The sequence below is a fragment of the Calypte anna genome, chromosome Z (genome assembly GCF_003957555.1).
Source record: "Calypte anna isolate BGI_N300 chromosome Z, bCalAnn1_v1.p, whole genome shotgun sequence".
Taxonomy (NCBI): Eukaryota; Metazoa; Chordata; class Aves; order Apodiformes; family Trochilidae; genus Calypte; species Calypte anna.
Window position 1 is genome coordinate 49,750,767 of NC_044274.1, and position 24,167 is coordinate 49,774,933.

At 39.8% G+C, this 24,167-nt stretch overlaps 1 protein-coding gene across 1 annotated transcript in view; it reads left to right on the top strand.

Annotated features, from left to right (window-relative positions):
• ANKDD1B (ankyrin repeat and death domain containing 1B) overlaps window positions 1-24,167 on the top strand; it is a 30,895-nt gene that overhangs the window by 1,735 nt on the left and 4,993 nt on the right. Inside the window, exons 2-11 of the mRNA XM_030467570.1 lie at window positions 2,704-2,807; window positions 4,848-4,946; window positions 11,274-11,372; window positions 11,462-11,566; window positions 12,828-12,926; window positions 14,534-14,632; window positions 16,739-16,867; window positions 17,766-17,864; window positions 19,441-19,539; window positions 21,680-21,778. Coding sequence (XP_030323430.1) covers window positions 2,704-2,807; window positions 4,848-4,946; window positions 11,274-11,372; window positions 11,462-11,566; window positions 12,828-12,926; window positions 14,534-14,632; window positions 16,739-16,867; window positions 17,766-17,864; window positions 19,441-19,539; window positions 21,680-21,778 — 1,031 coding nt within the window. The remainder of the gene's footprint in view (window positions 1-2,703; window positions 2,808-4,847; window positions 4,947-11,273; window positions 11,373-11,461; window positions 11,567-12,827; window positions 12,927-14,533; window positions 14,633-16,738; window positions 16,868-17,765; window positions 17,865-19,440; window positions 19,540-21,679; window positions 21,779-24,167) is intronic.

Here is a 24,167-nt window from a genome sequence, read left to right on the forward strand (position 1 = left end):
TTGGACTTGATGATCTCTGAGGTCCCTTCCAACCCAGATGATTCTATGATTCTATGAAAATATCACCACTCTGGAAGTGTTCAAGGCCAGGTTGGATGGGACTTCAAGCAGCCTCGTCTAGCAGCAGAGGTGTTGGGACTAGGTGATCTCTAAGGTCCCTTCCAACACAAGCATTCTGTGGTTCTATGATTCCACAGTTATTTTACCTCCTTAGAACTTTTCAGCCATTTCAAATTCTTTAGGTTTTTTTCCACGTGCTTGTTGAGAAAATGACATATTTCATCTTGTGGATACCACAACAGGAAGTTAAAAGGGAGCTGGGGTGGTAATTTACACTTCTGCAATTTTTTAGTTTCTTGCTCTTCTAAGAGAGGAGAAATGTTGGGAAGTTCTGTATACCACAGACAGGGCTCTCTACAAAGGAAATCAACTGATAATATTACTCTTTTTAGTTCGTTCAAAAGAAAAGATTAATATAACAAACTTATCGTTACAATATAAATATTAATAATCAATATAAATAATAAATATCACAACAATTAAATAGTTGTGACATAACCCATAGGGCAATAACCAGACAAGTCAGAGAAAACAAGCCCCACAAAAGACAGCCACAAATAGATAATTTTTTGCTGCTGTTACTGGAATACAGAGTGATGGCTAATAATGCATGGAGTCCCAAACCCAGAAACCCCAGACTGGATAAAAAGCTTCCATACATACATACATAGTCTAGCAGCTTTATGCTGTAATTTCAAGCATAAAAAAATAATTTTTCAAAAAAGCAGGAGGTTGCTCAGCAAGTCAGTGCTGTGGTGTGTATGGATTGCCACTGTTTCTAACTCTTGAATTAAAAGGTATTAAGAGAGAAAGAGGTGATTAAGAAGCACCTAACCCAGAGCAGAATTTTTTAACACTATATGGCAAATTTATAACTTCTCGTCAGGAAAGAAAAGATCAGCCATTAATTTTTTGGCAGAACTAAAACAAAACTGTCCTTGCCTATGCAGATAATGTAAGGAAGTATTATTTTCCCTTGTTTCTTGAAGGTGGTGTGAGTAAACTGTGGAGATTATTTGTAAATATCCTGAGATGCAACAGCATTTATCTTTTCATCCTCATGTAAGATACTTGTGGGGAAGTTCATCAGCAGTCAATAGGAATGGATGTGGCCCAGTTATAAATAATTGCAGCTTACTGTTTCCTAAATTTGTTTTCTGTTTTTGCCAAAAATTTGTCTTGAGCAAGAAATCCTGTAGCTATTAGTTTACCCGTATTTGAAATCAAGGTAGTGGAAAACTCTGCTGGACACTTCTTCAGGAGGTACACTGTGAGAACTACAAGTGAAGTATTTATTCTGCTGAGGTGCCTGTTCATGATGCTGGCGTTGCTTTCAGCCACACTCCGTGTCACAGGTGCCAAGGATGCATTTGTTTATTTGTTTGTCTGTGCCCATGCTGTAAAACCAGCAAATAGTACCCTGTGATTTCCCAAGAGTTCTGGGAGGTTGCTTCTGTTGCTGTAACAGGAAAACTGGAAACAGCTTTGCAAATGTTCAGTTTAATTTCTAGCTCATTTTGTACGGTACAACTGTGACTATTTCCACTGAGATTATATTAGTGTTTAACTTGTAAAATGCAGTTAAGTGAATGCCAAACTGATCTTCCTTAGCATGCTCTGCAGTCATAGTGCCTCAACCTGTATTCTTATTAGACACTGATGAACTTAAATGTAATACAGTAGGTTAAACTTGCATGAGAGGCCTCTAAGGAGTAGAGAATTGCTGCAGTTAATAGTTCAACAGAGAGTGATGTCCTCCTCAGTGATATCATTGGACAAGTGGCTTCCTAGCCAAAACATTCTAGACATAAGTCTACATGAGTAACTTTATAAATGTGATAGGAAATTTGATGTAGCTACTAACATTTTCCCAGCTGGTTTAACTACTACACTGATTTCTTCTACATGATTAGTTAAATGTTAAGGTAGAATAATGAGAAATACTCTGACCTCTAAGTTAGCCAAATCAGACATCAGACACTAGAATTTTTTTTCTGAAGTTAATGCATATTTGGTATTTGAATGCATGCTGCAGCTGCTTTGGTTGATCAAACAGATGTTAATTTTTGGGTTGAGACATCAAGGGAAGTTTCCAGTTAAATAGTAAATTTCACATTGTGGCCAAATTTTAAAGTTTTCCCACTGTAAAACTACTGGTTTGAGGTTTTTTTTTTAGTTGCATCATGTTATTCGATTACCGTACATTTTCATGTATTTTGGTGATGTGTTCTGTTTTAAAGCAAAGCATTTTTCCCTGGAACGTGAAATAAAAGCTGTGGTTTGTACTGTTCACTGCTATGGCAATAAAATGCTTTGGGATCCATTTAGATGGCCAGAGTTTCATAAATTAAATCTTTTTTCTGTGAGCAGTGCAAATAATGATAATCTCTGCTGTGAAAAGTCTACCTCAGTTTGCACTTAACAGTTGAAAATGGAAATATTGGCTAGATGTTTGTAGAGAAAAAAAAGTGCATTCTTGGCAGATTTCTATGATAAGAAGCAAATGACTTTCATATCGTGTGGAATCAGGACAAGTAACAGAAGGTAAAAACAGTGTCATAATCCCTTATGTGTGTTCTGGATATTATTTTGTAATACTTTTTTTTGTAATATTTTGTAATTTTTCATCATTTTTTTCCACAGTATTGCCAGATGAGAGACAATTTCAATATGCTGCTAAAATGAACAATTTGGAAACCATGGAAAAGCTGTTTAAAAAGAATGTTAATATAAATGCAGTAGACACTGTGAGTACGAAGCATCTGGCAGATCACTGATCTGAAATGTGACTCCTTGGAATCCCAGCATCTTAGTCCTGTCAGCTGCAAGGTAGTTAGGCAGTGGGGGTCCCTTCCAGGAGCTGACTAAGAAATACTTTGGACATCCAGCATAGGCAGTAGGGTTTGTGCAGTATAACTCACAGGTCTTTGCATGTTGCCACTAGTCTGTGCATCACACTGAGAATTAAGGACTTATGAATTGTGGTCCCTGCTCTGATACTAACTCTATGTTCTTTGGTGAATAATTTCTTGAGTTTCCCATCTTTCAGAGTGGGAGGACTTAACATCACAGTCACTTTGAGAATTGACTTATATTGCTAGCATTACAGATTTCAAGTTTGTGTGGAACCAGGGGAGCACCCTATGATGTCCACTGGTTTCAGGGTGAGGTCAGAGTTCAGATTTACTCTAGATAGGTGAAAATGCATTTCTTATGCTGACATCAACTCTAGGCTTAAAATCTGAGCTTACCTACGTCAAAGTAACAATTTATAGTTCTGTGTTCCACATAAGAGGTAGTTCAGCAGCAATAGAGTGATTATGATATTAATGTGGAAGTTCTAGAGAACAGTTTGCCCTCGGTGGCTGCATAGAGAGCTACCCACAAACATCTAATGTTACTTTAGCATGAGTTCTGAAAAAACCTGCTTCCCATGCCTACATGTATTTTTCCCCACTGGGGAATTGAGGAGATAGTAGTGGTGCATTCCTTGGTTTGTTTTTGAAAGAGAGGGAGACATGAATTCCTTATGAGTAAGGTTCTCTTGAACAATGAGAGTGTTCCCATCAATTGCATTGTGCTTTAATGAGTCACTTTGGAAGTATGGCTCCTTTCTGGCTCCTTTATTGCTTTCCAGTATTCAGGAAATTAAAGTACATACTGGTCCAGTCCAGTAGTTTAAATCTTTGCTCATGTTGTCCTTAAATCAGACCTATAGGAATAGGAGATTTACTAGCATAACTATGTGTGTGTTGAGCATTGACTGATTCTCCTAGTGGGGATGTAGCTTACACTGGCAAAACTATTCATTTCTTCATATTGATCATTCCTGTCCCTTTACTCCTAAGCTAAGTAAGCAAGGCTGCTGACAGGTGAGTTTTGTTGATAGAACTATTTCTGTGCAAAAAGCTTTTTCTGGCATAAATACATATCATAAATCCCACTTCTTTATGCTTTTAACACATCTAGCTTTAACTTAAGACTTGTACATGGGTAAGTCAGTATCAGGATAATAAGAGAACAAGTGTAAACTGGCTTTCAAGGTTAATTGGTTAAATCACTTACATGTCCTTATGTGGAAGCTCTCAGGGAATCTGTTGAAGCCAGTTATGTTCACGTTAACTGGAATCAAAACTCTGTCTGTGAAGGTTTGATTCAATTTAACCATTTCCTTTTAAGTTCACTCTATTAATTACTTCAATGAAAAAGTCACCAACTGATCCTGATAAGCGTTGAGCCTACTCACCCATATAAAATTACTCACTGTTTGCAAGATGGAAACTTCCATTTATGTAGATAGTGACTCAGTCTTGGAAGGTGACAAATACTGAGGGAGGGAGGAATCTCCTCATACTTAGTCAAAAGCAAGGACAGTATCAAAAGCAAATCTAACTGCCTAAATTTAGTCCTCAGCCTTTCAAATTCAAAATTATTACAAAAATGAAATAGTAAACATGGATGCTCTTGTACTGTGTGCACCTCCTCTAGGCAGTATACAATTACTTAATCCCACTTTGATGTTTCAGTGAAACTGAGTGCAGGCATTATGCTATTTAACTAAATCATTCTGTTTCCACAAAAAAGATTTAAGGTCCATATCTAGATTCTATGCAAGGGAATAAAAATGCAGATAAATACCAAGTATGGCTATTGAAGGAGAAATATGCCAATGTATGTGTATTAACAACCACATTTGTTAGTAACCAGGGAATTCAGAAATACTGGTTACCTGCACAAGGAAGGGAACTGTGTTATGCACCTAACAACCAAAGCTTTGCTTATTGCAGCTGAAGCGTACTGCGTTCCATTTTGCTGTTGCAAGAAGTCATGTATCTGTGGTGGATTTTCTTCTCCATCACAAAGCTAGACTTGATATGGCAGATCAGGTAAGCTGGCTTGCATATTTTGATTACCACTGTATAGAAACACCATAGGGGGAAAGTAAAAGTGAATCTTTGCCATGTGCTCCCTGTTTTGCAAAGTTACGTGCTTGCTGCATATGTTTCAGTTTGTCTTAGCACATTTATATGAAAAAGCTTTATTAGGGATAGAGCACGTTGCCCACAGTTCTTGAGTGAGAGTGCAAGGGTGGTTTGAAGCAACTTGTGCAAAAGAGCTGTCTGTGGTAGTCATGTATTAATCTTTGGCTACTTTAAATTAAAGCAATCACTGAAGTAAAAATTAGGTCTGGGTACTGCTAGGAACTCAAAACATAACTCCTTGTGCTCTTTCCCTCCTATTTTATGTCAAGTAACTTAATGCAAAAACTATCAGCTACTCTCCAGCCCCCACAGTAAAAGTTTAGTAGTGTACCGCTGATTTGGTTGGGCCAGGAGCTGACTGGCTGTGCAAGATTTGGTTCAGGTATTAAAATCAAAAGTGTAGTATGTCATTAATAGACAGGCTATTCAAATAAGGAACTTTCCAGTGACCCAACTAATGAAAATAGATGAATCATTTACTTCTCTCCTCCCCGGCCCCCAGTTGCTTCTTTCTTACTCACTATATGTGGTGCTGTTTAGTTGTAAGTAAGACAAACTCCAAGCTGTAGAGGGTGGGGGGAGAAAACTGCCTTGTTTCTACACTGTGTTGGAATGAAAGATGAGAGACCTGCTGGTTCCAGTTACTAGCAACTCCTGGCTCGGTGATGTGCTTGCAGGGTAGGTAGGAGCAGCTTGCTCCTTGTTAGTGCTGCTTGAGGTGCTGTGAAATGTTTTCCCAAGCTGTCCTGTAAGCGAATGCCTCACATGCTGCTTTGAAGAAGTGTATCTGTCTTTCTGGATACTCACAGCTCCCAAGCAAATCTTGCACTGTCATAAACAACATTTCCCATTTGCCAATCAAGTGGAAAGACATTGCCTCAATGAAGTGCTAGAAAATTGATATTCTATGATATAAATGCAGACACAGTAGTTCTGCAAGAAGTGGACAGTTTTCTTGAAGTAGCAGTGCTCCCTTTAGGTAAACAGTTAAGACATGGATCCCTGGATCTTTTACAGAATATTACTGTCTATAGTGTTAATTCAGTTTTTTTTTTTTTAGCTGTTACAGATTGTTTTTGTGACAAATTAGTTTTCAGTGGCTAGCTTCCAGGTTCTTTGAGGCCATAAGGTGACTAAAAACACTTTAATGTTAATTATGCTGAAAAGGGTGCATTGAAGACAGGTTGGAAACATACATACCCTCCATACTCCCTCCTCCATACTGAACACTCAGAATTTCATTCTAATAAAGAATTACCTTTAATTGGCTGTCTTTAGTTCTCAGGTGTTGTTAATCATCTTTGCTGAAAGATCATTGGAAGCACTCCATCATAATTAGCTCACAGAGCTCAAATACTATGACATTACATATGTATTTGACAGTGATTCATGTACTTCCTGGCAGTCAGGTCAGTCTTGCAATTTATAAGAAGTAGAATGAAGATACTATGACTTTTCTTCTCTACTCCATTTAAGTTTTGGAGTAGGCTGGTTAAACCAGTAGGCTGGTTAAAAATACAATAGTGTTCTTAGTGGGAGATATGTGGTGCTCCCATCTTTAGACCAGAGACAACGTAATTCCTGAAGATAGTTGTTTATTCATTAAGCAGCACATTTCTAAGAAACGAATAATACATCTACTGGCTAGTAAATAGTCTACTATTATTCTGTCACTCCAAGTTCAAGTGTTGGAGCTACAATTCTATTGTTTATTAGCAGTATTAGCATTGATACACAATTACAATACTACAAAGAAGTCTTACACTTCTTAACTCCAGTTCTGTCACTTGTCTGTCTTGGTACAAGTTTATTCCTTCTTATCTACCCTACCACCCCAGTTCTTTCAGGCATGGGCCCAATGGTTAGTGCAGCAGAAGAGTACAAGGTGGTCCCTTCCTATTCTTTGGAGAGCATACATCTGCAAGTCATCTTCACCAGTGTCAGCAGAAGTCCAGAAATCATGAGTCTATGGATATCACAAGCTCCTTTACTTTCTTGTACTTCAGCTGATGATATCCCTAATTTGCCTTTTTTTTTTCCTTCTCTTGAACCCACCTTTTTTCTACCTTTTTGCCTTCTTTTCTCCTTCTAGACTCAACCTTATCAAGCAATCCTCTCACAGAATCACACAGAGTGGCTGATGTGGGAACCCCTGAAGATGACCTAATCCAGCCTCCAGCTCAGAGCACATTTATAAAAAGTAGGTTGCTCAGAGCTATGTCCAGATGATTTTGTATTATCTCCAAGTATGGAGACACTATAACCTCCCTGCATCTGATTCCAGTGTCTGATCATTCTTATAGTAAAAAAGTGTTTTCTTACGTTTAACTGAATCTTCTTGTGCTTTGAATTGGACCCATTGTATCCTTCCCTGTCAATGGACACCACTGAGAAGAATGCCACATCTTTTTTATTCCCTTCCATCGGATATTTATACTCAATTATAAGATTCACCTCAGCCTTTTTTGGCTAAACTGGTCTCTCAACCTCTCCTCCTGTGTCGTCTTACTGGTCCTTTGTAGACACTGTGCATCATAGAAGAATAGAATGGTCTGGGTTGGAAGAGACCTTAAATATCATCCAGTTCCAACCCCCCTGCATGGACACCTTCCACTAGGCCAGGTTGCTCAAAGCTCCATCAAACCTGGCCTTGAGCACTTCCTGGGAAGGGACATCCACAACTTTCCTGGGCACCTTCTCACCACCATCTCACCACTCTCACAGGGAAGATATTTTTCCTAATGTCTAACCTAAATCTTCTCTCTTCAAGTTTTAAACCATTGGCCCTTGTCCTCTCACTACACACATGCAAGAAATCCTACCCCAGCTTTCTTGTAAGCCCCCTTCAGACATTGGAAAGATGCTATAAGGTCACCTCAGAGCCTCCTCTTCTCTAGGCTGAAAATTCCCAACTTCCTCAGCCTGGCTTCAATGGGGGGGTGCTCCAGCCCTCTGATAATTTTCATCTCTCTCCTCTGGACATGTTCACAGAATCATAGAATAATAAACTTCTCAGGGTTGGAAGGGACCTTTAAGATCATCTAGTTCCAACCCCCCTGCCATGGGCACAGACACCTCCCACTAGATCAGATTGATCAGAGCCCAAACTTCCAGAGGTGGGGATTCCACCACCTCTCTGGCAATCTGCTCCAGTGTCTCACCACCCTCATGGTGAAGCACTTCTTACTAGCTTCCAATCTAAATCTACCCTCCTCTAGTTTGAATGCATTCCCCCAGTCCTGCCACTACCTGACATCCTAAAAAGTCCCTCACCAGCTTTCTTGTAGGCCCCTTCAGATACTGGAAGGCTGCAATAAGGTCTCCTCAGAGCCTTCTCCTCTCCAGACTGAATAACCCCAACTCTCTCAGTCTGTCTTCATAGGAGAGGTGCTCCGGCCCTCTGATCATCCTGGTGGCACTTCTCTGAACATGCTCCAGAACATCCATGTCCCTCCTGTAAAAGAGGCTCCAGAACTGGATGCAGTACTCCAGGTGGGGTCTCACAAGAGCAGAGTAGAGGGGTAGAATCACCTGCTGTCTGTGCTTCTTTTGATGGAGCCCTGGACCTGGTAGGCTTTCTGGGCTTCAGGCACACACTGATGGCTCATCTTAAGCTTCTGGTCCACCATCACCCCCAAGTCCTTCTCCTCAGGGCTGCCCTCAGTCCTTTCTCCTTTCAAGCTGTATTCATGCATGGGATTGCCTCAGCCCATGTGCAGAGCCTTGCATTTGGCCTTGTTGAACTTCAGGCCATTCGCATGATCCCACTTCTTGAGTTTGTCAGGATCCCTATTTGCATCCCTTCTCTCCAGAGTGCTGACTTCACCACACACTTCAGTGTCATCAGCAAAATTCCTGAGCGTGCACACAATCCCACATCCAATAAAGATGTTAAATAGCAATTTTCCTAGGACTAACTCCCATCAAGTCCATGTCTCTCCTAAATGGGAAGCCCAGAGCTGGACACAGTACTCCAGGTGTGTCAAAGGGTCTCATCAATGAGCAGAGTGGAAGGATCATCTCCCTTGATCAGGTGGCAGTGTTCTTTATAATGCAGCCCAGGATATTTTTTGCCTTGGATGCTAGGTGGGCACATTGTTGGTTCATGTTCTGTTCATGTCCACCAGGAACCCCAGGTGCTATTCTGTCAAGCTGCTTTCCAGGCAGTTGCTCCCCAGTCAGTTTTGGTGCTGTTGGCTCCTCTGCCACAGGTAAAGGACTTTTCATGAGGTTTTTGTCAACCCATTTCTCTAGCCTAATGAGGTCCCACTGGGTGGCAGCACACGAGTCTGGTCTATCAGCCACTCCTCCCAGTTTAATATTATAACTAAATCTGCTGTGAGTGCACTCTTCCCCATCATTGAGGTCATTAATGAAGATGTTAAACAATACTGTGCTGGGATCAGTGCCTTGTGTGCATTGCTAGTGACTGATCTGTAGGTGCAGTTTGTGCTGCTGACCAGAACACTATGGGCCTTGCAGTTCACTTGGCTTTTGTTATACCTTGGTGCATCTGTTTCTGTGCCAGTACTGTATCAGTTTGTCTACAACAATGTCATGAGGGACAGTGTCAAAACTGTTATGAAAGTTGAGATAAACCTTAATTTCTCTCCACTCACCCAGCAGGCTAGTATACTCATTGTATAAAGCTATCAGATCTAGTTAATTTTTCTCCTTGTTCTTGGCTGGTTTTTCTGGGCACACTTTTGAATCACAGTCACAAGTTTTGCCCAAGCTCAGTTTTATTCCTGTGCACTAGACACATGTTCCATGTTGCCTTCCACTGTTTTCCACTGTATTTCTGCTTGCTGTGTCCAGTGTGGTGCTCCCCAACACAGGAAAGACATTGATAAATTGGAGTGGGTCCAGTGCTGAGCCCGTAGGATGGTTGGGACAGGGGCATATGGTGTATGAGGAGGTGCGAGGAGAGCTCAGTCTGTTCAGCCTTGGTGGGAAAATGATGAGAGGGGGACCTTATGGCTGTGTACAGGTACATAAGTTGAGAGTACAGCCAAGACAGAGACACTCTTCTCAGAGGTGCACAGTGGGAGGACAAGAGATAATGGACACAAATTGCAAAGATCTCAATTAGATAAAATCAGAAAAAAAAATGTAACAGTGGTCAAACACTGGAACAGTTTTCCTGAGAGTTTGTGGAGTCTCAGTCTTTAGGCATCCTTGAAGAACTTGACAGGATAAGGTCCTGAGCTACCTGACCCAGTGGGACAGGCTTGCAGCACAAGGCTGTGGAAGTGAGACCTCCTGAAACCTCTTCCAGCCGGAGCTGTTTTGCTATTCTGTGAATAGTTGATCTGTATTCTGAAGGCTCTGTCATGGCAAGCATTCTGCTGTCTGAACTATTACATCAACATTCATGAATACTGTTTCTGTTCTCCATTAGAGATGAGACTCAAGCTATTTACTCCTCATTTATGGAGAAGAAACTAAGAAACACTTGTAATTGCTAAGGTAGTGCACTGATCTCTCTTGCCTCCTTTAGGTTCCTCTGACTCCATCTTTTAGACTAAGTGCTTTTATGGTGCAGTATGAATGTCCTGTGTTTTCATAGCACTTAGCCCAATAAGCTATGATTGTGGCTTGTGATTACAATGTTGTGCCTGGACATGGTACACACAGATTGAGGAAGAGTTGTGGAAAAGCTACACATCTGTGGCCAAGATGAGAGACACTGGCTGGTGGTTCCTTATCTCTATTCCTTTTGGCTCTAGGAAGTTAATAACATGAGTTGTTTGTTTGTTTGTGTTTGTTTGTTTGTTTACTTCTGTAAGAGAAGGACTTTTTAGCTAATTTAAAAGAGAACCCTTAAAAGAGGGCTAACTGGAAAATTACGGTGACTCATGGAAGTATAGTAGTTCCCTATCACCTGAAATATCATACGTCTCACCCAGTGCTATCTATCTACATGGTTTCTGGAGGGGATCCTTTCCTAGTAGTATTTAATTGTCCCATCTTAAAATAGGTCCCAGTCCTTCTTTAGACATGCTAGACCTTATGTCAAGAAGAGTGGCAGACTGAACATTTAGTGATGTCTTGATATATTACATTTGTCTTAATTTGAGGTGACTGCAATGCACACTGCAAGGTGTCAATACTAACTTTCTAGGAGTCTGAGAAGTTCACCTCTCCTGCAAACTGAATAAAAAAATATTTTTAACAAATTTGGCATGAGGTATTTTGATGGTAATTTCTGCTTTATCATTTTATTTGAAGCACGGCCTGACAGTGATTCATCTTGCAGCTTGGACTGGAAATCTGAGTATTATGCGAAAATTAGTTAAAGCAGGTGCTGATCAAAAGGCTGAGAATGAGGTTTGTTGATGAGAAATCTTTACCAACCTTAAACATGTTCATGTTGGAAAAAATTTAAATTCGTTATTAAAGAATTGCTTATTTTTCAGGAAGGAATGAATGTACTACACTTCGCTGCTCAGAACAACAGCGTTAATATTGTTGATTATTTTCTCCAAGATCTTCATCTGAATGACTTGAACAAGCCTGATGGGGTACGGTATGGGTTTTTTCTGTTTATTTCTCTGATGTCATGAAGCATCCATTCTAGACAAAATAATCTTAACTTGGGGAATTTAAATGATTTTTAATTTACTGCCAGTTACATAGACTTCTAATAACTGATTAAACTTCTAATTACTGATTTGGGTACTGAGAAATTAGTAAAACAAACAGTTAGACACAAACTTAGGAAAACATCTTTCTTCCCTCTTTGTCTGTCCCAGCTAACCTGCAGACACCCATCCTCCCCTGCTTTCCCTTGCACATGGCACTCAGTTGCATCGGTGAGGCAATGGGAGACATAGGAAGTTGGGGTCAGTTCACAGTGGTTCCTTTTCTTTGTTTGTTTTTTGTCTTTTACTCTTTTTAACTCTGCACCAGCAAGGGTTCTTCCATGGGCTGCAGTTACCTCTCAGATCTATCTCCTCCAGTGTCTCCTCCCTTGAGTCCTTTCATGTCTCTTCCTTGGGCATCCTCCCCATAGCAGTGACCACCCTTTCTTAAATATGTTTTCACAGAGTTACCAAGTACTCCTCTGATGAGTGCTGACATGAGGTGGGTCAGTCTTGTCTGTTGTGGAGCCAGCTATGATGATATAGAGCAGTCTCTTACCTCTTCCCATACAGTTTACCCCTGAAACCTCTTCCCTTACAAAACCCTGGCAGTTACAGATAGCAAGGCATATTTCGCCCATGTAGAACATAAAAAGTATGTGCAGTCATCCTATAGAGGTGCACCAGCTCTTCAACATTGCCAGGACTATGTCTTCATCAAGTTTGCCGTGTTTCTGTTTTTCATTCCCACAATGTTGAGATCTTGCTTTGAAGGCTTACATATCTAAGTAGAGTATTTTGTCTTTCCATGAGGAAAATTTATTTTTGTAGGATCTGTCACCAAAAGATCAAAGCTCTCCCATCACTCTTTTCTTGAATTATATTTACCCAATGGAGCAAAATTCTGAATTCTTTCTATGCTTGGCAAAGCTGTCAAAACAGAGTTAATTTAACAAAACAAATCTTTGTGGTTTAAGCCTTTGGAAAGGAAAGCTGACGAAGAATCCTATTTATGTTGGTGTTATTTATGAATATTAAAAATTTCATATCTACTCTCTTTGTTAATCTTCTTAGTCATATGATATATTTTAATTTTTTTTTCAGAATACACATATCACATGCATGCCATATATCTAGTAACAGGAGGTAAAGTACTTATGCTTTGAGTAACACTGTGTTGCTTTCTGTAATTGTGTTCCAGAACGGTAAGAAACCATTCCTTCTGGCATCAGAAAAAGGACATGTCGACATGGTAAACAGTTTGATCACTATGAAGCTCTTTACATCAGAAAAAGATAAGGTAAAGGTTTCTTTGAAGTACAACTGAAAAGATACTCTTGAAAGATTACTTTGTTTCAGTGTAGTTACTGCATAGCCAAGCGTTAGGAATGAACTGTGCCTATGTGGTGGTGCTGGCATTGATATATTGAGCATCAACAAATATAGAAGGATGGGGATTTTTCAATAATTAAGGGACCAACTTAACAAACTGACTGGAACTTCTGATCTTATTGCCAGGAGACTTTTCAATATGCATTAATAATTATTAATCACAGGCTGTGCCTGTGTGTTACTGCTAGGTCCCACATGACTATTTTTTTAGAGTTGCTTAATACTTCAGGATGCAATTAAACAGTCATGGGGATTTTCCAGAAGTGCCTAAACACTTGAATCTTATTGTTTGTTTTTAATACTGCATTTTAAGATGTTTAAAAAGCTTAAAAATCTGCCCCTAAGTTTCCTTACTACCTACTTGACTTTTGTGAAATGAGCATGTTGTTGTTTCTCTGCACCCAAGGCATTGCAAGGATACAAGGATAAATAAATTAAAAATTATAATGGGAAGATACTGTATTTATAGAGCCATGTAACCAAGCACCACAAAAAGTTATACCTTTTTTTTTTTTGGTGGTGGTTCCTTTTTTTATTTAATTTCTTTTTAAATTTTATCCTGGTGGTACTTTCAAGAAGCTGCTGTGCAACATGGAGCTCTGGAGTGCTAAGCAGTTCATCAGTAGCAGTTAAATGAGAGCGTTTTTTCAGACACCATAACAGGCTGCATGTGTGAAGTAGCAATGATGTGAGGTGAATGCTGTGATCCTAAAGAGTAAGTAGGTTGAGAAACCAGAACAGCAACTCATCTCAGGGGTCACTGAAGGCAATCACACTATTACCATCAATTAGCAAACATATGTTTTCCTAAGATGTATATGGATTTTCTGCCTGTCTACCTCTAGAGTGTTGTGACTGAATAGCTCTTCTGGACCCTCATTTCCCTGAGGGTTAGGAATCTTCCCCTCATGTTCAGCTTCAGTTTTTTCTAGCCAGCTTAATACTTATACTTTACTTTGTGTGGTTTTTAGCTCAAAAGCTGCTGTTTCTCCTGATACTCTATTTTGCTCTTTGTTTGTATTTGCTTGCTGGTGTGTGATTTTTTTCTTACTTTACTGGCTAGTGAAGAATCGTATGGATGGTGAAAAGGACTGAAGATACATTGGCATCAAAACCACTACAAGATTATATGTACTTACCTAGGTTTTGGTGCATTATCTTTAAATTAGTGCCTTTGGGAGCTTGATGTCTGCTTCCTTGCAGGAACCAGTACCCAAAGTTTTCTTCTGATTCATTCTTTGGGACTTAGATTTTTAAGTCTTTTTCCATGGTAGTACCTAGTAGTTTTCATAATACAAGACAAGCAACTAGACCAAAGCCATGTCTGCATGTGTAGGAAAAAGTGCTTTCTGGGTTAGTCTTGGAATATGCTGTAGTGATCTGCTTCCTTCTGCTTGTATGTAATAGAGAGATAGTAAAAACAAAGGCTTTGTGTTTAAGTGCTTGTTGGCTTTACGTAATATTTTGACTTTATTCTGGGTTTTTAAATACCTTGTTTGATGTTTCAATTTCAAGGAGGGAAACACAGCATTGCATCTTGCAGCCAAAAATGGCCACAGTGAAGTTGTAGAAATTCTGCTTGAACAGTGGGAAGAAATAAATTACTTCAATCAGGTAAGAACAGAGAAATTACTAAAGGAGACAAAGTTCAAAAGAATAAATGCTGCACTGACTAGACTTCGTTAACTCTGATGCTGTTTTGTTTGCATCTGTTTCATTGTTCCTCCTCCAATAAACTCAGCAAATGGTCTCTTTCAATGTCTCTTTCACTGTCCTCTCTGTTTCTCACACCACAGTCTCCACTCCATCTTGTAAGCCCTCACTACTGGTAGAAGGAAATGTCAGAACCTAAAATCCACTTTTCTTCCTGTTCTGCAGCATTTCAGGCCACAGGATTCCATTCCTTTTACTCCTTCTGATCAAACTGTTCCCTCAGCCAGTTCAGTGTGTGTATCCAGCATATACCATCACAGGCACCTTAGCAAGAGGTCTCAGATTTTTACTTTGTTCATCTGATCTCAATTGGCTGCAGTCACTGCCAACACACTTTTTCTTTCCTAGGTTAGTGGTGTTGACTTCAGCAACCATATGGATAAATTGCATTTTATCTGTAAAGGTTGTATCCCTGAGCTCATGCGCTCACGAGCTGAATTTTAAGACTTAAAATAGGTATGGCAGAGTGAAATGCACACTGTAGTGCACTTCACACACAACTGAAGTAATCAGCTCAGTGTTTCTGCTTTACCAAGTAGCTTTTTGTCTAATGCTTCTTCTGTAGGGCAGCTGGAACAAGCTGGGCAAGTGAATTCACTTTCCCATGGGCCACTGAGCTCATTGCAAAAGCCTATTATGTGGTTCAGTTTGTTCTCTTGGCCTGGTCTTACCTAAGGCCCTCCTCTTCCTTAACCAGCAAAAGATTTATGGATCAAGGTGTTCAGCAGCCATATGAATTAATTGAATTTAGCTGTAAAGGTTGTATCCCTGAGCTCATGCACTTAGGAGCTGAATTTTAAGACTTAAAATAGGCATGGCAGAGTGAAATGCACACTGTAGTGCACTTCACACACAACTGAAGTAATCAGCTCAGTGTTTCTGCTTTACCAAGTGGCTTTTTGTCTAATGCTTCTTCTGTAGGGCAGCTGGAACAAGCTGGGCAAGTGAATTCACTTTCCCATGGGCCACTGTGCTCATTGCAAAAGCCTGTTATGTGGTTCAGTTTGTTCTGTTGGCCTGGTCTTACCTAAGGCCCTCCTCTTCCTTAACCAGCAACAGACTTATGGATCAAGGTGTTCTCTCTTATCTAACTTTTCAGCTATGCAAGCTTTGAGGCACTCAAGTATCATTGGAATGTGAAGTCCTTGTGTTTCCAAACCTTACTTAACAGTGTTGTTAGGTACATAACTTGTAATGCGTGTGCCCCTTCCTTGCCATGGCTAACTGTGCAGCCTTCCTGTCCAGACAGAGATATTCTGGTCTGTGGATAAACAGATCAGTCTTTTCCCAGCACAACCAAAGCACTACGATATATTAAATTTACCCGAATTGTGGTGGCAGCTGTTCAAGCAAGGAAAAATCAGGGTTTGTTGATACTTCTCTGAATGCTGAAACACTAGAGTAACTTTCATCAAACCTATGTGTATTTGAGAAGTTGGGAATAGGTCATGTTGCAGCCAAAGCAAATTATTTTAGAGACTTGTGAATACGTGGAGACTTCTGGGGGCTGAGAAAATTTGAAATTATTATGCAGCAGGAGTGTTTCTGCTAAAAGTGCTCCTTATAACTAGCACTGGAATTTGTCAGAAAGCTATGGCATTGTACTGACAGAAATTGGCAGGTATGGTGGTACATGCTAGCATGTTAGCTGTGTTTCCTGACATTGAATGGCAGCAATTGCTACTCACCATCTTTCTTTCTGTGCCTCTTTCCGTGCTAGTAATAATTGAAAAGAGTGTGATTAATGTTTATGAAATGGTTATCTCTATTGTAAACCTTTCCATACCTCTGATGACAGAAATGTCACGTGTCACTTAAGTGTTGGTGAATTGCCATTCCATTTAAGTGTTAATATAGGACCATTCATGTTGTATTCTCCTGAAACCATCTTCCTTTTTTCATTGAGCTGGCAAAGTCTGATTGAGCTAACCTGTTTTGTGTCACAGTTTTAACAATCATGCAGCTTAAATTGGAGCAGAGATTTTCTTTCTGTTGATTATGATCTAGAATGGGGAAACTCCATTTTACTTGGCAGTTGAAGGAGGTCATGAAAAATGTGCTGAGCTGTTACTGGAAGCAGGGAGTGACATCAACATTTTAACTCAAGTATGTATACAGTGTCCCTCCAGCACACAGGTACTGGGACATCTTGTCTATGGAAGAGACCTTATATGCTCATTTCTGTGTGTACTAACATATATTTAGTCTGCTTAATTTTATGAAATATGAAGAAAAAAAGAGTATGAATGTGGAGAGTGCTAACAGAGTAAAACTGATGTGGAAGAAATATAGTGTAGATTTACTTTGAGAAGTTCTGTGGTGGAGATTTTTACTTACCGTATGTGCAACAGTAAAACATATGGCTAATAAATGTAACCAACTAGAATAATTGAAAATCATCCTTTTTGGTAGTGTCTATACCTGATCTGATGACAAACCTGTTCTCCACATCTGGTTCCCGGACTCCAAACCAGCTCACATCTGTTGAATGACTTTAGCTCACCTGCTACAAGAAGTTTATAATTCCAGTAGACTGAGATCTTGTTTGTTGTAGCAGAATTACTAAGTGAAAATATTCTGGTCATTTATTTTTTAGCATTTGTTACTGTGACTATACCTACTTGTTAAAGGTCAAACTGAACTAACAAACTAGGATACATGTTGGCATTGTTGTTTTCCATGCCACAGGGTGGCTGACAATGCTGATTTATCTTTTTCTTATGAGAGATTGAAAAGCAGTACAGAATACTGGTGGTTTTAGCATGTTGTGATGTAGTAAAAATGAAAAGTTCCTTCATTATTTACAAAAGCACATCTGCTAACTGCTGATCTGCTTAATTTTGTATAATTAATATTATATAAATTTTTAATATATATATATAAGGAGTTGTATATATATATATAAGGGAGCTTTTTAGGGGGGAGGGGATAATAACACAAATATAAATGAAAGATTATTCTGTATTATTCTCTTTATTACTTTTTTTTCAGCAATAAAAATGAAAGTTTTTGCTGTCTATACTGTTCCTTTCAGAACAATAACAGTGCTTTGCAGATTGCAATTCAGAATGGACATCTATCTTTGGTTACTTTTCTTATTGATAAGAATATTGACCTGGTTCCTAAACCCGAGGTGAGCATATATCAATACAACTTTACTGCTGTTTTTCAGCATGTCCTGCTTTCTATGTGCTTTCTTGGGAATTTAGACAGCTGAATGAGACTGATTAGTTCATTTGATTTTTTTTTACTATACAGATTATTACATGGCTTATGGATGTTGGATAGCAAAATGCATGGGCCAAAAAAGATAAGGTCCTGTTGCACACAGCCAGTGAGAGCCTGGGCAGACTGGGCAGTGCAGTCTAGAGCCAGCCAGGCTAAGGCAGGCATCAGTTGTTAGGAGAGGATGAGCAAAATATCATGGTTGAACATGGCAGCAGTGACAGGGGGCTCTGTGTGGGCCACAGGTAAGGAGTTTGCACTTGTAACTGATTTTGAATAGAGGTAAATGAACACTTCAGTGCTTTAACCCTCTGCATCCAAAGCCTATACCTTCAAGCTCTGAATGCCACCATTCTTTGGGGTTAAAAAAGAAAGAAGTGTTCCTAATATTAATATCTTTTCTCAACTTAGATATTGCTGTTCTAGTTACATCTGAGATTTTCTGTGAATTGAAAATTATTTTCCTCTTCTGCAGGAGAGGATGAAAATAGAATCTGGGCTTTGTGAGTCATCTGCCACGATCACTGGTCTGTTGCATAATGTTATCAAAGAAGAACAATTCATATTGTGCTTGAAATTATTTATTTTAAAGATCAGGGAGTTTGTGCAGATTGTTCTCATCAGCTTTCTGTAGCAGAAGCAACTAAAAAAATTAAAAATTATAGTTTGGAAACATTTCCAGTGCAGCATTGTGTAAGAGCTTGCTTTATTTTTCTGTAGCCCTGAAGAAGTGGTTGTGGTTTATAAAGACACTAATGAAATGGTGTCTGGTACCCATGAATGGCACTGATATGGAATTGCTTTTTATCTATATTCAACAAGAAACTGATGAGTCACAGGTTCAACATGCAAAGTAATCTTGCCAATCTAGTTGTTGGATTGTGACTGATGTTGGACCTGTGCTTTGGTTATTTTAATGAGTAATTCAACACCCCCCCCAACCCCCCTTTGTTCCTCTCTAGCTATACTTCTCTTATTTATAAATATGACAGCAAGTCAGTTTAGTATAAAGAACATTTACAGCAGCAATATGTGATGAGTTTATTCCTGGAAAATAGATTTTGACATCTATGTTTTGTCTCAAACCTGTCCAACTAAGGGCAAATCCAGTTTTCTGAGGGACCAGAAATATTAACCTAAGATTGATATTTTTAGGCAAGGGTAGCAGCACAACCCAGCTCTGATCACGCAAGAGGAGCACCTTATTGCATTCCTGAGTGGCTGCACAGTGTTACACAGCAGTGCACTCAACATATCCATGTTTCTTAGCTGTATTTGTTTACCTGCTGCTGTAGGTGTTGTAGGAGCAGGCTGCCATCTCTGGCATAACTCCATACCTCAAGGTGTGTTTTCTGCAGTCTCAAATCGTCACTGGAGCATATCACCCTTGCAAGGGCCTGATTTTAACAGGAACCTCTTTCTTGTTTGAATGAACTTCTAATGAATGTACCCAAGTATAATAGTTAATTATTTTCCCTCCACAGCAGAAGAGTTCCCCTCTCCACTTAGCAGTCATCAATAATCATCTACCAGTGGTAAAAAGCCTCTTGGATGCCAGTCATGATATCAACTCCTTAAATCATGTAAGAAAAACTGGGAATTAACATAACTTTACTAGTAAAGAGGAGATTATGTGGGTTTTGCTTGAAATAATTTTTCTTTTCCTTAAGAGCTCAAGGGTACAAAAAAATAGGAAGTTCTCTCCTTTTTGTGTGTATGCTTATTTATCAGTCACTGGTACATGCTGTGCTGGTATTGTTTGTGGAAGATGAGGATATACAAAATGCTATACACTCAGAAAATATTTATATTAATGTATTGTTCGAGTGTTACAGTTCATGACAGAAATGTCTCAATGATATTATCTCAGAGGGAAGCCCCAGTTGGCTGGGATGGAATTAATTTTTTTCATAGCAACACACAGAGTGCTGTGTTTTAGATTTATGAGCAAAACAATTCTGGTAAAGGACCGGTGTTCATGCTGTTGCTGAACAGTTGTTTGCATAGCACCAAAGCCTTCTCTCTTTCACACTCTGTTCCCTCCAGTGAGTAGACAGCCGGTGCATAGGGGCTGGGAGGGACACAACCAAGCAGATGACCAGGGCAGAACATCCGAAGTGAACATCCATGCTGTATGACATCCCACAGAATGACATAATCACAGTCATCACTTTGTGGTGCAATTGGCCAACATGTTCAGCTGAACAGGTTGGTGGTTCAAGCCCACCCAGGGATGCCAGAACCTGTTTTTCCCCACCTTTACCAGGACTGTTTGGCTTTTGCTTGGTGCTAGTGGTCTGTGGTACTGGATACCCTCCTCTATGGAAGGCCACGTGTTGATGAACCTTGCTTGATCACTTTTTTTCTGTACAAAACTATGACCATTTTCATCTTGTGCTGTGATGTGTATCAGTTTGTTTTGCTTTGCCTGGTAGAGTCATGATAAAAGCTTTGGCCCTGAGCCAAATATGGGGTTTTTGGGCATTACAGTGCTACTGTTTGGGTACCAAGAGAACCACTTCATGAAGAAAATCAGCAATTACACCTTTTCCCTTTTCTCCCTGGAGAGATGCTTTGTGGAGAGAGGAGTGAATGCCACCCATCCTTTTTTGTCCTCCAAGATAGGTCTTTCCTGCCTCTCAGTTCCTTGAACATCCTTGTGTAAGCAGACTGTTGATACTAGCATGAGTTGTGAGCCTGACTTTGGTTACTGTAGCATGGAACCCTGAGGCTGGTGATTCTTGGGTCTCTAAAATTTTGGTGTTTGATGCTGCAACCTTTAATTTATGATCTAAAGGCCAGAACATTTCTCTAAACAGACCTACAGAATATGGACTTGCAACATCAGAGAAGCATAGGCACAACAATCGAAGAAAGGTGCTGTGTCATGTGAAACATAGTAAGGGACATGTCTGGATATTCAGGGTTTGCATAAATAACAGTATATCTTATTTGCTGCTGCATTACACCCATAGATATCTGCATTTTCTTATTCTAATGTTCTTTAGAAGGATAAATAAATAGGTTTTTATTTGGGTACATACAGCTGTGTAGAGACTACACAACCCTCATTTCAGACCCCCAAATTAGACTTGAAACTGAATGTCTTTTTAGCAGTACTTTTGTTAATGGTTTAGTTTTGTTTAATGTGTTTATTCCCTCCACTCCAGTCCTTTTTTGTTTGTGTGTGGTTTAAAGCTCATTGAACCCATTAAGGAGCAGGTGGACTTCTACCTTCTGTTCCTTATAATTGTTTCATTGTTTCGTGGCAGGGCTGGCTAACAAGCCCTGTTGTGGATTGCAGCACAATATAGTGTTGAAAATTATGTCCAGTTGTCACTGCATGAATTTTAGCAGGGAAAAGGATGAGAGAATGATATGGGTTGGGGTTGGCAGTTGCATGAAGCACTCTTTCCAAAACACCTTGTTTTGTGAGGGAGGAGGGAAAGGGCTCATTAGGTACATTAGAGGGACATGACAGCAAGTTTTCTGTGAACCAGCTGGAACTCCTGCCTGGTTTTCCTGCAGAGATCCCAGATGCTCTCTTGTTTGTCTGAAACAAAAGTGCCATGTAGGTCACTCAAAAGTTAAATGCTTTCATTCTGTTCAGGGTTTTCTAGCCAAGGCTGTCTGCTGTCTATCTTCTTCGGATTCAGATTGTGAGTACTCTGCTTTTAAGGGAGAGTTCAACTTACTGTATTTATTTGGTGTAATTAATTCCAGAGGCAGGAAACCCCTCTACATCTGGCAGCTGATCTTGGCAATGTGGAGCTGGTGGAAGTGCTGCTGAAAGCAGGCTGCAACCTCAAGATCATGGATAAGGTAGATTGCATTCCTCACCCATGCAAGGATTATGCGATTTACTTTCTTTCCTTATAACCTTCTTCACAGAGATGCAGGAAGCATTTGTTTCTGGTCATCTCTCCTATGTAAAGCTGCTAGCTATTACAAAGGAAGTCTCCTTTTCATGATGGCTTGCCTGCAGAGATCTGAAATGCTTTTAGAGAAACATTATTTTTGAGATCAGATGTGGTGAAAGCCAGTGGGGTGAAAAATATAAAACTGAGTGTGGGTGACATGGTTGATGTGTTTTGAAAGGCCGAGGTAAGATGCTGCATTGCAGTTAAGGCTCTCCATTTGGAATCATGCCTACACAGCCAGAAAGATTTAGTTTTCCTATAGGCTAACCTAGAATGAAGTCTTGTCCACTTCACACAGCACCTTAACTGTTGGAAAAATGTGCCTATTTGTATTCCAAGAGCAAACACAGAAAATTACTTACTATTGCCTGCTTTAACCTTAAGAATGTTTAAGCCTTTGGGCTTGATAGTGCCTTGGTATTATTATAGCAGTGTTGAAAGAGTTTAGGGAGTGTTATGAGAATACAGTTCTGAGCCAGCACTAGTTCTGTCACCTTTCTTCATTGGCTTTATTTCTTGAAGTAACCTTTCCCTTGTCTGCTGGCTGACGTCTGAGGCCATGCCACTGCTGGAAACATGTGCAAGTACAGCCCTCTTTGCACTGAATTGGTGCTGAGATGCTAAAAATTGCTGTCCTTCCTTACTGAAGAGTAGGAAGGAAAAAGGGGAACTTGCCTTGAATGTACAGTTTTCCTGGCCTCCATCCCAGGGCAGCAGGAGCCATGAGCTTGTAATGTATCTGCATGAGTTGCAAGCAGTTTCAGATCAGGAAAACTCTGTCAGAAGCATTTTCTTCCATCTGCAGATATAATTTTGGTTGGTTGTGACTGATGGTGCAGCCACTGTGTACAAGAGTGCCATGCTATGTGTGCATGCAAGGTGCCAGTGGTATCTGCACTAGCACAGGTGGCCAGAGGCACCTCCACACCCCACCTCCCTGTAAAATGCAGAGCAGCTTTCCAGAGGTGGGATCCAGGAGCTCCTCTGGTCTCTAAACTCTTTGCATATAAAGTATATTTGTGTTGTAAAGGTTTTATGAAATGTAAATTCCTTAGCTTCAAATGCGATACTTTTCTAAAAACTGGCTAATTATAATGATTCTGAGCAGAGACAGGAGCTAGAACTCAAAATGTATATATTAAGAAATGTTATAATAGCTGGAGAGTTGAAATGCCTTGTAATTACTGAACCTTCTAATTAAGAAGTTGTCTTCTTTTAGCTGTAATTTTCCAGAATGTCTAGCGCTTGTGTGGAGAATACCCTGAGTATTTAGATGTGAGCCAATTTAAATAAGTGCAAATCTGCTGTAAATTGCAGAGGGAACCCTTTGGAGCTGCTGAGATGCCTCTGTATCAAATCGCTGACAGTGATGTCAGTTATTAATTGAGTAAATTTTTTAGAAAAAAATCACATTTGGGGAAAAAAATCATATAAAAGAGAACAAAAGGAACACGATTAATAAAAATAGGGCTCATGTAACTCTGAAACAGTAAGAACTGGACAAAACCAGATTCCAGTCAGAGAGAAGCACATCCCAAATAGTCAGCAGCCCAGGCTTGAGATAGACCTGCAAGATATCTGCAATAGACAAAAGGGATGGGAAGAAGTACTTCCCAGAACTTATCTTGGCTATAGCTTAGAGCTGGGTAAAAAAAACACTAAGTAATTTGTATTAATATACCATTAATATATTAAAGATCTATTATCATACTAAAATACCCACCTATAGGCTAGGGGGACCCTCACAAACAAAAGGCCACCTATTCTTTGTGGATGCATAGTGAAATTTTTGAGCACTGCCACTGTAAATAGAAGTGGGAAACCAGTTAACCAGTCATGTGTGCGAATGATAGAATGTTGGAAAGTTCTTTCTCACATTTTTAGGTATAAAAGTAGCACTTATGTTTTGGGAAGGTGAACTAACTTTGTGTACTACCATCCTGCTCCCTTTTCTGCATATTGCTGGATATTAAAGCAAATATCTGGCCTCTGTGGATCAGCTTACTGCATACCAGCTGACGGGCCCTTGATTTTAGGACAACAATAGCAGGTGGGTTCAGGTAGACTGAGCAGTTCTCTGCATCTGGGATTAAAACAGTGGCTTTTAATTCCTTTGACTGCCTGTACTTCCCACCAGACATCACCTTCAGTTGTCATGAGAAAGTAATTCCTGCACCCTCTTTTCACCCTGTCAGCCTGTGTCTCTTACTATCCAAAAGTAAGGTTTGCCCTGAAAGTTGGAGATTTCCAACCCTGCCAGCCTGTCCATCTGAAATTCCAATTTAAACATA